General features: G+C 35.0%; 1 protein-coding gene across 1 annotated transcript in view; it reads right to left on the minus strand.

Annotated features, from left to right (window-relative positions):
• Window positions 1-13887: 13887 nt before the first annotated feature.
• LOC144975698 (uncharacterized) overlaps window positions 13888-14835 on the minus strand; it is a 9201-nt gene continuing 8253 nt past the window's right edge. The window contains exon 5 of the mRNA XM_078919890.1: window positions 13888-14033. Within this exon, the coding sequence (XP_078776016.1) occupies window positions 13981-14033 (53 nt within the window). The 3' untranslated portion in view covers window positions 13888-13980. The remainder of the gene's footprint in view (window positions 14034-14835) is intronic.

The raw sequence follows: 14835 nt of genomic DNA on the forward strand, positions 1-14835 counted from the left end.
ACTCGTTGCGACTCCATGAACATTTGTTATTTTTGCTCATACCCAACATGACGACAATGAAATCGTAATGTTTTTCTTCGCTCGACCCAACGTGTAAAGCTAATTTCATGTATTATTGATGAGACAACCGATAACAAAACCGTAACTGAATGACGTTTTCACGAGGTTGTGTTCATTGAAATGGCCATTGTTTGGATTCTGTCTTGACGAACTTAAGTCACCCACCGTCATAAAACGGTAATAAATAAGTTTGGATGCACTTTTTAAAGCCTAAAATTGAATTTCAAGATTTAATTATAGAATCTTATTAAAAATTCCTTCATTATAGAATCTAAGTTTTTAAAAAATTGTTTTCAAAATAAAATCTGGTTTTTATTAAATTCCTTTATTACAAAGTCTGGTTTTTATAATATTCCTTTATTATTCCAGAGGTATGGCCTATCTCAATTTAACAAATTAATATATAAAGTGTTGCTATTGGTTCTTGGTTGTATATTTTTACATTTTTGTGCATTTGCATATATATATATATATATATATATATATATATATATATATATATATATATATATATATATATGTATGTATATATTGTTGCCATAGATTCTCAACTTTGTGTTTATACATTTTAATGCATGCCACGTCTGTAAACGAATTTCCATTTTTTGGATGAATAAAGTTATATATATATATATATATATATATATATATATATATATTATTATTATTATTATTATTTATTATTATTATTATTATTATTATTATTATATTATTATTATTACAAAGTCTGGTTTTTATAAAATTCCTTTATTACAACATATGGTTTTTATCATTTTTCTTTATTACAAAGTCCGGTTTTTATAAAATTCTGAAGTTCTTGCTATCGGGAGTAAATACAACATTAAAAATCGAAAACTCCAAGATCACAATCAACAACAACAAAATAAATCTTATATACAACGTAAAAAATATAGGTACCATTCTGGATTCTGAGCTGCACATGAAGGATCAAGTGAAAGGCCTTAAAAGAAAACGTATATTTGAATTGAAAAAGATCAGCTCCATCAGGGACTTTATTACCCAACAAGCGTGCCGGCAGCTAGTTACTTCTATTTTATTCGGTACGACGTCAGAAAATATCAAAAGCCTGCAAGGAGTTCAAAACAATGATGCACGCCTTATCATGAGAAAAAAGCGACGCGATGAAGCAACACCCCTACTCTTCAACCTTCACTTGTTACCAGTGCGTGATTACAAGGCAGCCACTTGCGTTTACAAATGCCTCAACAATCATGCCCCGAATTACCTCCAGGAACTGTGCACAGTTTATAAACCACATCGGACACAGCGGTCGGCATCAAACGACCTGCTTGAAATACCAAGGACCAAACTAAAGGCTGGAGAAAGATCTTTCTCCTACTTTGCCCTCTTACTTGGAATGAACTCCCTGCTCCACTAAGAAGATCCCCATCACTGAACATTTTTAAAAATTGGTTAAAAACTACTACTTTCAGAAAGCCTATGGTTTGATCAGCTGTAAATGCTTCTTGCGTACCTGTCATGAATGTGTTGTGTTGCAAGTGTGTTTATATGGTACGTGTGGGTGTGCATGAGTGTGTGTGGTATTGGCGTGTTTGAGGTAGTGGGTGATGGGAGAGGGTGGCTGTTAGTGTCTATTTTTCTCTTTCGATATGACAATTTTATTTTTAATGCGCCCAGAGCCTCCAACCAGAGGTGATAGATTGCGTATTATTATTATTATTATTATTATTATTATTATTATTATTATTATTATTATTATTATTATTATTATTATTATTATTAGTTATACTTAAAAATGCCATGCGTTAAGTTAAATTACTCATAACATCCGCAATCAGGCTATAACGGACCAAAACACAAAACTATGTAACCTCAAACGTTTATAATCTGATTAATATAATTAAAACTACTAATAATGAAATAAATAAATAAAAAGATCCCTTTATTCAGCCCCAAGGGAATTTTTTCTTTAGGATCTATTCCAGGGCAAGACTGGAATAACCCAGGCGTCAGCCGCAGTGCAGCCGCGCATAGTGAACAAAAGGCTCGGTCATTTGCTCACGGTCACACAGTGCGATGGGTAGTCAAACTGTAGCCAACGTTAACTTATAGCCTGACACTGAATAAAATATGACGTCAAAAGACAAGTCTTTGGCCACAAAAGAAAACAAATCGTGAGTTGTATTCAATAGTTCAACCAATGGAATCCCTTGTTTCCTCGAGCTCGACTGACGGCATCTTACTAGACGCTGCACAAACCTAAAAATGAACGTCAAATTATAAGTCCTAGTGAGTTTTAGTGTCAGGCTAAAAGATGACGATGGCTTCAGTCAAACTCGACACCTTTCGGGTACGAAGAAAAGGCCACGCTGGTGAGAACTATTCATAAAAACAACAACAAAGAGCTGAATGACGTCAATTTCGTTCCTTATTTTTGCCGTCGTTGAGTCAATGGGGACGTGTTTGACTTGTCACAGAAGTCAAGAGACGTTAAGCGTGGAAGGTAACCCATATGGGGACAACAGTCAGGAAAAAATATGGTCTCGGTGTTGTATCGTAATCATAGTATGCGCTTGGCTAAGAAGCTCACAACATTGCCATCCAGAAGTATAACGAACCAACACACAAAACTATGTGTAACCTTAAACGTTTATAGTCCGGTTAACACAGTTTAGTGAGAATTACTCATAAACGCGGATGGCAAAAAGCAATAACAAAGACCTGAGTGACGTCAACATCATTCTATCTATATTGTATTTTATTGTGAAGGACAGGAAGATGCCAACCATAATATACTTCAGAGTTGTCCAAAGTTTGCAACAGCAAAATAGGGGTTTGGCCGGGAATCACAGCTTTACAGATTAAACTGTATGGGCCCTGAGAGAGATGTGGAAGACAACAACTGGGTTCCTTCACAAACTAGACATTCAAACATGAAGACACTAATATCATGAGGGGGAAAGATGAAGAAGAAGAAGAAGAAGAAGAAGAAGAAGAAGAAGAAGAAGAAGAAGAAGAAGAAGAAGAAGAGAAGAAGAAGAAGAAGAAGAAGAGAAGAAGAAGAAGAAGAAGAAGAAGAAGAAGAAGAAGAAGAAGAAGAAGAAGAAGGAATCGGGTCTCCACCAAATATTATGTCCATCAGACGATACACGTTCAAGGCTATACAACGTTCTGTGGACTGTACGTTTCATCTGGTGGACCGAATAAGTGAGTATTATCCCTGAACGCATAGCATCAATAAAATTCCTATTCATCATCAACTATATCCCTTCGACATATGACCATTTTGAGACGATTTGTCACATCTGCTCCTAGTGACCGTTTCTTTCGTTCCTTCCCCTTAGCAAAAACAAACAGAAAATATACAGTAAATAGGATGCAATGGTCGTAGCGTCACTTCCTTCCTAATGACGCATGATAACTTAGTAACACTGGCTCTAAACTATCGAACAATGGCGGACGCCCTTATGAGATATTTCTCCGACGAGCATAAAAGTGTATATAGAGGAGAAAAACATTATAAATATGATCTTGTTTTGACTTTTATACATTCTTATCACAAGACATATGAAAGGTTCTAGCCAGCTTGAAGAATAAAAAGTAATGATTTTCTTTGTTTAGAACCAAGATGGCCGCCGTTGCCGGGGGCGTGACATCAGACTACTAAATCCAATTCCTGTTGACATTCAGAAAAGCTTCCCACCCACGCAAACGCCAAAAAGTGATTGGAGGGAGTGCATATTTGCATTGCTCCATTAACGCAGTATTGCTATGTATTTAGATAAAATACTCACAATATCCGCCAGCCAAATTAAATATACCAACAAAATTGTCTGTAACCTTGAACGTTTGTCAAAAGAACGAAGTTGACGTCACTCAAGCCTTTGTTATTGTTTCATACCATCCATCTTTATAAATAATTCAAGCTTAACTATATTAACTAGACAATAAACGATAAAACATTTTTTGTGTGTTGGTCCGTTTAATTTCCGGATGGCAATGTTGTGAGTTTCTTAGCCAAGCGCATAGCATATCTATGCAAGGAATGAACTTGACCTCACTCAGCTCTTTGTTAATGTATTCAGCCAGTCTTTTTATGAGTAGTTCTCACTAAATTCTATCAATCAGATTATAAAAGTTCAAGCTTCGACACGGTTTTGTGTGTTTGGTACGTTGTATGTGGTTGGCGGATGTTGTGAGTGTATAACCTAAACGCATAGCATCAATAATTTAGTGAGAACTTGTTACTAACAGGCTGTCTATAAATAAAACAAAGAGCTGATTGGCGTACTATATCTCTCATAGCCTGACACTGATCGTGGCCTTTCGAAACTCATGGCCTGATACCGTAGCCATCGTAAACTTATAGATAGTATGCGCTTGGTCAAGAAGTTTACAACATTGCCATCCGGAAGTATAACTGGCCAATACACAAAACCGTGTGTAACCTGATCGTTTATAGTCTGGTGAATACAGTTTAGTGAGATCTACTCATAAACGCGGATGGCAAAAACAATAACAAAGACCTGAGTGACTCAACTTCGAACTATCTATAGATAGTATGCGCTTGGCTAAGAAGCTCACAATATTGCCATTCGGAAGTATAACGGACGAACACACCAAACTATGTGTAACCATGAACTTTTATAGTCCGGTTCATACCGTTTAGTGAGAATTACTCATAAACTTGGAGGCAAAAAGAATAACAAAGACTTGATTGACGTCATCTTCATTCTATCTATAGCCTGACACTGACCAAAAAAATGACGTCAAAAGAAAAGTCTTTGGACACAAAAGAAAACAAATCGTGAGTTGTATTCAATAGGTCAACCAATGGAATTACTTGTTTCCTTGAGCTTTACTAACGGCAACTCACTCAAAGCTGCACAAACATTAAAAATGACGTCAAACTGTAAATCCTAGAGGGTTCTAGTGTCAGACTTTATGTTAACAATGGATGCGGTCAGGCTATAAGTGAATGATGGCTACGCACTGATCAAAATCCACTTTCGGTGAAAAAGCCTTTTCATTCATAGCTCCACTCCTATGGAACTCACTTAGTCCTCGGACAAAGTCCTGTGAAAATTTATCATCTTTCAGGAAATGTCTGAAGACTGAGTTGTTCCGCGAGGCTTATTTTTCATAAAATAGATGTTGCTTTGATTCTGTTTTTCGTATGCATGCTTATTATGTATCATGTAGTGTCGTGATTTTTAATTTTGTTGTTTTTAAACATTTTTATTTTTATTTTTATTATGTAAAGCGCCGCAGAGCACGATTAACGTGGATGTTTAGGCGCTATATAAATTCATTATTTACTATTTACTATTTTACAAACAACAATATGTCAAAATTCTAGGCGATGAACACAAGGGGAAGAAAAGTGTGTTTATTCAATAGTTTAAGCAATGGGATCATTTGTTTGTCATGAGCACTGCTAAGAATGACTCACTAGGCAGTGCACCTGTAAGTTTATATGTGTAATCATGATCGTTTATAGTCTGGTGAATACAGTTTAGTGAAATCTACTCATAAACGCGATCTTACTTAAAAAGAAAGGAATGCCAACGACAAGTGAAAGATAAGATTAGAAATTTAATAATAAATCGACGAAGATTAGATAAGATAAGATAAGATATACTTTATTGATCCTTGTATGGAAATTATAATTTTGTATCACAACACAATTCAGTAATATATAAAAGAAATGTCAAATGTTAATAAATTAAATAAAACTTGGCAAAGAATATTAGAAGTCTTAAAATGTACAATGGAACAACAAGCGGATATATTATGGTGACTATGATTATACTTATAATAATGTTCTTGTCCAATAAAAATATAAATAATCAAATGATTATCAAGATACTTTATAAACTGGTAAAGGTTAAATGATATTATACTAAAAAGTAGAGAGGAATATTACATAAAAATCGTATTATTGCGAAGTGACTGTTACTCCAATCGGAAGTAATATACCGGAAAGTAAACAATATAAGAAGTGGCCAGATAATTTAGGGAGAAATCAACTAAACACTATTGGACGCCACATTTTTTATGAGTAGTTCTCACTACATTCTATCAATCAGATTATAAAAGTTCAAGCTTCGACACGGTTTTGTGTGTTTGGTACGTTGTATGTGGTTGGCGGATGTTGTGAGTGTATTACCTAAACGCATAGCATCAATAATTTAGTGAGAACTTGTTACTAACAGGCTGTCTATAAATAAAACAAAGAGCTGATTGGCGTTAACATCGTTTCTTCAATTGCCAGACTCACTCTTGGCTTTGCAAACTCAATCTCTCATAGCCTGACACTGATCGTGGCCTTTCGAAACTCATGGCCTGATACCGTAGCCACCGAAAACTTATAGATAGTATGCGCTTGGCCAAGGAGTTCACAACATTGCCATCCGGAAGTATAACTGGCCAATACACAAAACCGTGTGTAACCATGATCGTTTATAGTCTGGTGAATACAGTTTAGTGAGATCTACTCATAAACGCGGATGGCAAAAAACAATAACAAAGACTGAGTGACTCAACTTCGAACTATCTATAGCCTGACACTGACCCAAAAAATGACGTCAAAAGAAAAGTCTTTGGACACAAAAGAAAACAAATCGTGAGTTGTATTCAATAGGTCAACCAATGGAATTACTTGTTTCCTTGAGCTTTACTAACGGCAACTCACTAAACGCTGCACAAATATTAAAAATGACGTCAAACTGTAAATCCTAGAGGGTTCTAGTGTCAAGCTTTATGTTAACAATGGTGCGGTCAGGCTATAAGTGAATGATTGCTACGCACTGATCAAACAATATGTCAAAATTCGAGGGGATGAACACAAGGAAAGAAAAGTGTGTTTATTCAATTGTTTAACCAATGGGATCATTTGTTTGTTATGAGCACTGCTAAGAATGACTCACTAGGCAATGCACCTGTAAGTTTATATGTGTAATCATGATCGTTTATAGTCTGGTGAATACAGTTTAGTGAAATCTACTCATAAACGCGATCTTACTTAAAAAGAAAGGAATGCCAACGACAAGTGAAAGATAAGATTAGAAATTTAATAATAAATCGACGAAGATTAGATAAGATAAGATAAGATATGCTTTATTGATCCTTGTATGGAAATTATAATTTTGTATCACAACACAATTCAGTAATATATAAAAGAAATGTCAAATGTTAATAAATTAAATAAAACTTGGCAAAGAATATTAGAAGTCTTAAAATGTACAATGGAACAACAAGCGGATATATTATGGTGACTATGATTATACTTATAATAATGTTCTTGTCCAATAAAAATATAAATAATCAAATGATTATCAAGATACTTTATAAACTGGTAAAGGTTAAATGATATTATACTAAAAAGTAGAGAGGAATATTACATAAAAATCGTATTATTGCGAAGTGACTGTTACTCCAATCGGAAGTAATATACCGGAAAGTAAACAATATAAGAAGTGGCCAGATAATTTAGGGAGAAATCAACTAAACACTATTGGACGCCACATTTTTTATGAGTAGTTCTCACTACATTCTATCAATCAGATTATAAAAGTTCAAGCTTCGACACGGTTTTGTGTGTTTGGTACGTTGTATGTGGTTGGCGGATGTTGTGAGTGTATTACCTAAACGCATAGCATCAATAATTTAGTGAGAACTTGTTACTAACAGGCTGTCTATAAATAAAACAAAGAGCTGATTGGCGTTAACATCGTTTCTTCAATTGCCAGACTCACTCTTGGCTTTGCAAACTCAATCTCTCATAGCCTGACACTGATCGTGGCCTTTCGAAACTCATGGCCTGATACCGTAGCCACCGAAAACTTATAGATAGTATGCGCTTGGCCAAGGAGTTCACAACATTGCCATCCGGAAGTATAACTGGCCAATACACAAAACCGTGTGTAACCATGATCGTTTATAGTCTGGTGAATACAGTTTAGTGAGATCTACTCATAAACGCGGATGGCAAAAAACAATAACAAAGACCTGAGTGACTCAACTTCGAACTATCTATAGCCTGACACTGACCCAAAAAATGACGTCAAAAGAAAAGTCTTTGGACACAAAAGAAAACAAATCGTGAGTTGTATTCAATAGGTCAACCAATGGAATTACTTGTTTCCTTGAGCTTTACTAACGGCAACTCACTAAACGCTGCACAAATATTAAAAATGACGTCAAACTGTAAATCCTAGAGGGTTCTAGTGTCAAGCTTTATGTTAACAATGGATGCGGTCAGGCTATAAGTGAATGATTGCTACGCACTGATCAAACAATATGTCAAAATTCGAGGCGATGAACACAAGGGAAAGAAAAGTGTGTTTATTCAATTGTTTAACCAATGGGATCATTTGTTTGTTATGAGCACTGCTAAGAATGACTCACTAGGCAGTGCACCTGTAAGTTTATATGTGTAATCATGATCGTTTATAGTCTGGTGAATACAGTTTAGTGAAATCTACTCATAAACGCGATCTTACTTAAAAAGAAAGGAATGCCAACGACAAGTGAAAGATAAGATTAGAAATTTAATAATAAATCGACGAAGATTAGATAAGATAAGATAAGATATGCTTTATTGATCCTTGTATGAAATTATAATTTTGTATCACAACACAATTCAGTAATATATAAAAGAAATGTCAAATGTTAATAAATATAATAAAACTTGGCAAAGAATATTAGAAGTCTTAAAATGTACAATGGAACAACAAGCGGATATATTATGGTGACTATGATTATACTTATAATAATGTTCTTGTCCAATAAAAATATAAATAATCAAATGATTATCAAGATACTTTATAAACTGGTAAAGGTTAAATGATATTATACTAAAAAGTAGAGAGGAATATTACATAAAAATCGTATTATTGCGAAGTGACTGTTACTCCAATCGGAAGTAATATACCGGAAAGTAAACAATATAAGAAGTGGCCAGATAATTTAGGGAGAAATCAACTAAACACTATTGGACGCCACATTTTTTATGAGTAGTTCTCACTACATTCTATCAATCAGATTATAAAAGTTCAAGCTTCGACACGGTTTTGTGTGTTTGGTACGTTGTATGTGGTTGGCGGATGTTGTGAGTGTATTACCTAAACGCATAGCATCAATAATTTAGTGAGAACTTGTTACTAACAGGCTGTCTATAAATAAAACAAAGAGCTGATTGGCGTTAACATCGTTTCTTCAATTGCCAGACTCACTCTTGGCTTTGCAAACTCAATCTCTCATAGCCTGACACTGATCGTGGCCTTTCGAAACTCATGGCCTGATACCGTAGCCACCGAAAACTTATAGATAGTATGCGCTTGGCCAAGGAGTTCACAACATTGCCATCCGGAAGTATAACTGGCCAATACACAAAACCGTGTGTAACCATGATCGTTTATAGTCTGTGAATACAGTTTAGTGAGATCTACTCATAAACGCGGATGGCAAAAAACAATAACAAAGACCTGAGTGACTCAACTTCGAACTATCTATAGCCTGACACTGACCCAAAAAATGACGTCAAAAGAAAAGTCTTTGGACACAAAAGAAAACAAATCGTGAGTTGTATTCAATAGGTCAACCAATGGAATTACTTGTTTCCTTGAGCTTTACTAACGGCAACTCACTAAACGCTGCACAAATATTAAAAATGACGTCAAACTGTAAATCCTAGAGGGTTCTAGTGTCAAGCTTTATGTTAACAATGGATGCGGTCAGGCTATAAGGAATGATGCTACGCACTGATCAAACAATATGTCAAAATTCGAGGCGATGAACACAAGGGAAAGAAAAGTGTGTTTATTCAATAGTTTAACCAATGGGATCATTTGTTTGTCATGAGCACTGCTAAGAATGACTCACTAGCAGTGCACCTGTAAGTTTATATGTGTAATCATGATCGTTTATAGTCTGGTGAATACAGTTTAGTGAAATCTACTCATAAACGCGATCTTACTTACTTAAAAAGAAAGGAATGCCAACGACAAGTGAAAGATAAGATTAGAAATTTAATAATAAATCGACGAAGATTAGATAAGATAAGATAAGATATGCTTTATTGATCCTTGTATGGAAATTATAATTTTGTATCACAACACAATTCAGTAATATATAAAAGAAATGTCAAATGTTAATAAATTAAATAAAACTTGGCAAAGAATATTAGAAGTCTTAAAATGTACAATGGAACAACAAGCGGATATATTATGGTGACTATGATTATACTTATAATAATGTTCTTGTCCAATAAAAATATAAATAATCAAATGATTATCAAGATACTTTATAAACTGGTAAAGGTTAAATGATATTATACTAAAAAGTAGAGAGGAATATTACATAAAAATCGTATTATTGCGAAGTGACTGTTACTCCAATCGGAAGTAATATACCGGAAGTAAACAATATAAGAAGTGGCCAGATAATTTTAGGGAGAAATCAACTAAACACTATTGGACGCCACATTTTTTATGAGTAGTTCTCACTACATTCTATCAATCAGATTATAAAAGTTCAAGCTTCGACACGGTTTTGTGTGTTTGGTACGTTGTATGTGGTTGGCGGATGTTGTGAGTGTATTACCTAAACGCATAGCATCAATAATTTAGTGAGAACTTGTTACTAACAGGCTGTCTATAAATAAAACAAAGAGCTGATTGGCGTTAACATCGTTTCTTCAATTGCCAGACTCACTCTTGGCTTTGCAAACTCAATCTCTCATAGCCTGACACTGATCGTGGCCTTTCGAAACTCATGGCCTGATACCGTAGCCACCGAAAACTTATAGATAGTATGCGCTTGGCCAAGGAGTTCACAACATTGCCATCCGGAAGTATAACTGGCCAATACACAAAACCGTGTGTAACCATGATCGTTTATAGTCTGGTGAATACAGTTTAGTGAGATCTACTCATAAACGCGGATGGCAAAAAACAATAACAAAGACCCGAGTGACTCAACTTCGAACTATCTATAGCCTGACACTGACCCAAAAAATGACGTCAAAAGACAAGTCTTTGGCCACAAAAGAAAACAAATCGTGAGTTGTATTCAATAGGTCAACCAATGGAATTACTTGTTTCCTTGAGCTTTACTAACGGCAACTCACTAAACGCTGCACAAATATTAAAAATGACGTCAAACTGTAAATCCTAGAGGGTTCTAGTGTCAAGCTTTATGTTAACAATGGATGCGGTCAGGCTATAAGTGAATGATGGCTACGCACTGATCAAACAATATGTCAAAATTCGAGGCGATGAACACAAGGGAAAGAAAAGTGTGTTTATTCAATAGTTTAACCAATGGGATCATTTGTTTGTCATGAGCACTGCTAAGAATGACTCACTAGCAGTGCACTTGTAAGTTTATATGTGTAATCATGATCGTTTATAGTCTGGTGAATACAGTTTAGTGAAATCTACTCATAAACGCGATCTTACTTACTTAAAAAGAAAGGAATGCCAACGACAAGTGAAAGATAAGATTAGAAATTTAATAATAAATCGACGAAGATTAGATAAGATAAGATAAGATATGCTTTATTGATCCTTGTATGGAAATTATAATTTTGTATCACAACACAATTCAGTAATATATAAAAGAAATGTCAAATGTTAATAAATTAAATAAAACTTGGCAAAGAATATTAGAAGTCTTAAAATGTACAATGGAACAACAAGCGGATATATTATGGTGACTATGATTATACTTATAATAATGTTCTTGTCCAATAAAAATATAAATAATCAAATGATTATCAAGATACTTTATAAACTGGTAAAGGTTAAATGATATTATACTAAAAAGTAGAGAGGAATATTACATAAAAATCGTATTATTGCGAAGTGACTGTTACTCCAATCGGAAGTAATATACCGGAAAGTAAACAATATAAGAAGTGGCCAGATAATTTAGGGAGAAATCAACTAACGCTATTGGACGCCACATCCCCCCCCCCCTTAAAAACGCACAGTGATGATCTCTACGTGGTGATGTTATCTGTGTACCTCGCAGGACACCGTACCACTCTGCCGTGACTTGTAGTAGTAGTAGTAGTAGTAGTAGTAGTAGTAGTAGTAGTAGTAGTAGTAGTAGAAGAAGAAGTAGGCGGCAGAGGCAATTGACCGGGTTGGTGAAACGTCGTGTCCCTTGCTCGCGGAACATGCCGGTTGCGAACTGTATTTTGTAATGGTTCATTGGATTGATCGGATTTAGTTAAGGACACTGGTTTTAATCTATCAATTGAAAATCGTACAATTTTTCCGTTCCCCATTATGTCGAAATATTTCTCACTGCGGGCAATCACCGGGAAGGGTCCGTCATATTGCCGGACTAATGGCCCTCTGTGATCGTCGTGACGAACATAAACATGGTCAGTCGTCTGAAGATTTAGAGGGATGAAAACCGGTTTTGTTCCGTGGTGTGATGGTGGTGGAGGAGGTAGTTTTCTTAGATTATTCTGAAGATACTGAAGAAAGATGAAGACATAACGAGACGAGATGGTTTGGATTGTTGGCTTTGGTCCGCGGTAGCAGAGGTTATGGAAAGTGTCGAAAATAGTTTTTGTCCAGGTCGGAAGTACCACTGGGCGAAGGTGACCAATGAAAATGTCACACAATGTTGGGACCCCTTCTATTTGTATTTCCTGGAGCTTTAATGATCCTGGGCTAAACCGCAGGTCCGCTAACCGAGGGTCGTTTCGTTGTGCTGCTGATAATCGAATTTAATAATAAATAGACGAAGTGACTGTTACTCCAATCGGAAGTAGGAAACCGGAAAGTAAACAATATAAGAAGTAGCCAGATAATTTAGGGAGAAATCAACTAAACACTAATGGACACAAAATACTCACCTAAAATGACGTTACAATACAAGTAATAGTCTTCAATAGTCGTAACATCACTTCCTTCCTTATGACGCATGGTAACTTATTAACACTGGCTCTAAACTATCGGAACAATGGCGGACGCCGTATGAAATATTTATCCGGCGAGGTTAAACGCGTATCCAGAGGAAAAAAAACCCATAAATTTGATCATGTTTTGACTTTTACACATTCTGATCACAAGGCATATGAAAAGGGAATGAAAATTTCTAGCCAGCATGAAGAATAAAAAGTAATGATTTTCTTTGTTTAGAACCAAGATGGCCGCCGTTACCGGGCGCGTGACATCAGACAACTGAATCCAATTGTAATGGAATTTCTCTGAAACCAAGGAAGAATAATTCTCCATAACAACAATCTTAATACAAGCCCATAATTAATTGCGTTCGATTATCCGAGCTTCTTATTGTGTTAACCTGATAATTACCCACATTATGACAAGTATTTTCAAGTTTTGTGACGACCACCATTTCTAGGGTAGTAGAACAATTAAATTGGTCAGTTTATATAAGATTGTAAGGTTTTATAATAATGGCAGGGGGCGGAGCGGGATAAATTTCTTGGATTTAAAAAAAAAATTCCTTTTTGGGTGCAATAAAGTATTATTATTATTATTATTATTATTATTATTATTATATATTATTATTATTATTATTATTATTATTATTATTATTATTATTATTATTATTATTATTATTATTATTATTATTATTATTATATTATTATTATTATTATTATTATTATTATTATTATTATTATTATATTATATTATTATTATTATTATTATTAAGATAGCCAAAGTAATATTCCAAATCTTTCAAGATTTTAGAATAATGTTTTAAGAATGAGATCTTTCTGATATAACAATGAATATATTATATAATTGGTCATCGCACGCGCAATGATATTGAAACTGTTCCATAAGATATTTGTTTACATGTAGAAAAGTATGTTTGAGATATCCAAGTGGCCTTCACGTGATTAGGGTTGTTATTATATCATCCATGTTGATGTGTCAGTCTTGTGTGATCTTAAGGGTTGTATTTTATAAACACAGCAAACACTTGGGCTTTACCAACGGTATCTGAAACAAAACAATGATGACAAAGAGATTAGAACTTATTGTGTGGCTATGTTGTCATGTGACACTCGCTTTCGGATCGGAAGGTCCTGGCTTCGAGCCTCGCTCAGCGCATAGTTGAGTCCTTGGAAAAGGCTCTTTACTCACATTCTCTCACCGCATTCAGGTGTAAAAGGAGTACCTGGCTATTAACAGCGTTGTCTTTGTCTGAAAAAAATTGCGTCATGTCTCCTTCTACATGTTACGTGTTGTTGATGGTCAGGGGCCCTTTCTAAAGCTCTTGAATCGCTCCGCTTAATCGCACACATTCTCAGCTTAATCGCTACAGCTTGATTCCATCTTGATTCGAGAAAAACATCTAAAAAATACAATTAAACAAAGGTAATGAAAATGCGTTTCACATTGAACCAGTTCCGCACGTTAATATCGTATCATGCGTGAAACAAAGCTTTCCCTCTCATAGCTTGTTACAGGAATAATATAATATGGAGTATGATGAAGATGGTGAATGGTGTTATAGGGGAATGGTGAACGTGAAGGATTGTAACGAGAATATTAGGAAGGTTGTTGTGATGATGATGATGATGATGATGATGATGATGATGATGATGATGATGATGATGATGATGATGATGATGAAGATGGTGATGATGATGAAGATGATGATGATGAAGATGGTGATGATGATGATGATGATGATGATGATGATGATGATGATGATGATGATGATGATGATGATGATGATGATGATGATGATGATGATGATGATGATGATGATGATGATGATGATGACGATGATGATGAT

This window comes from Berghia stephanieae, chromosome 6, assembly GCF_034508935.2.
Source record: "Berghia stephanieae isolate SIO BIC M18660-M18661 chromosome 6, UCSD_Bste_1.3, whole genome shotgun sequence".
In the NCBI taxonomy this organism is placed as follows: Eukaryota; Metazoa; Mollusca; class Gastropoda; order Nudibranchia; family Aeolidiidae; genus Berghia; species Berghia stephanieae.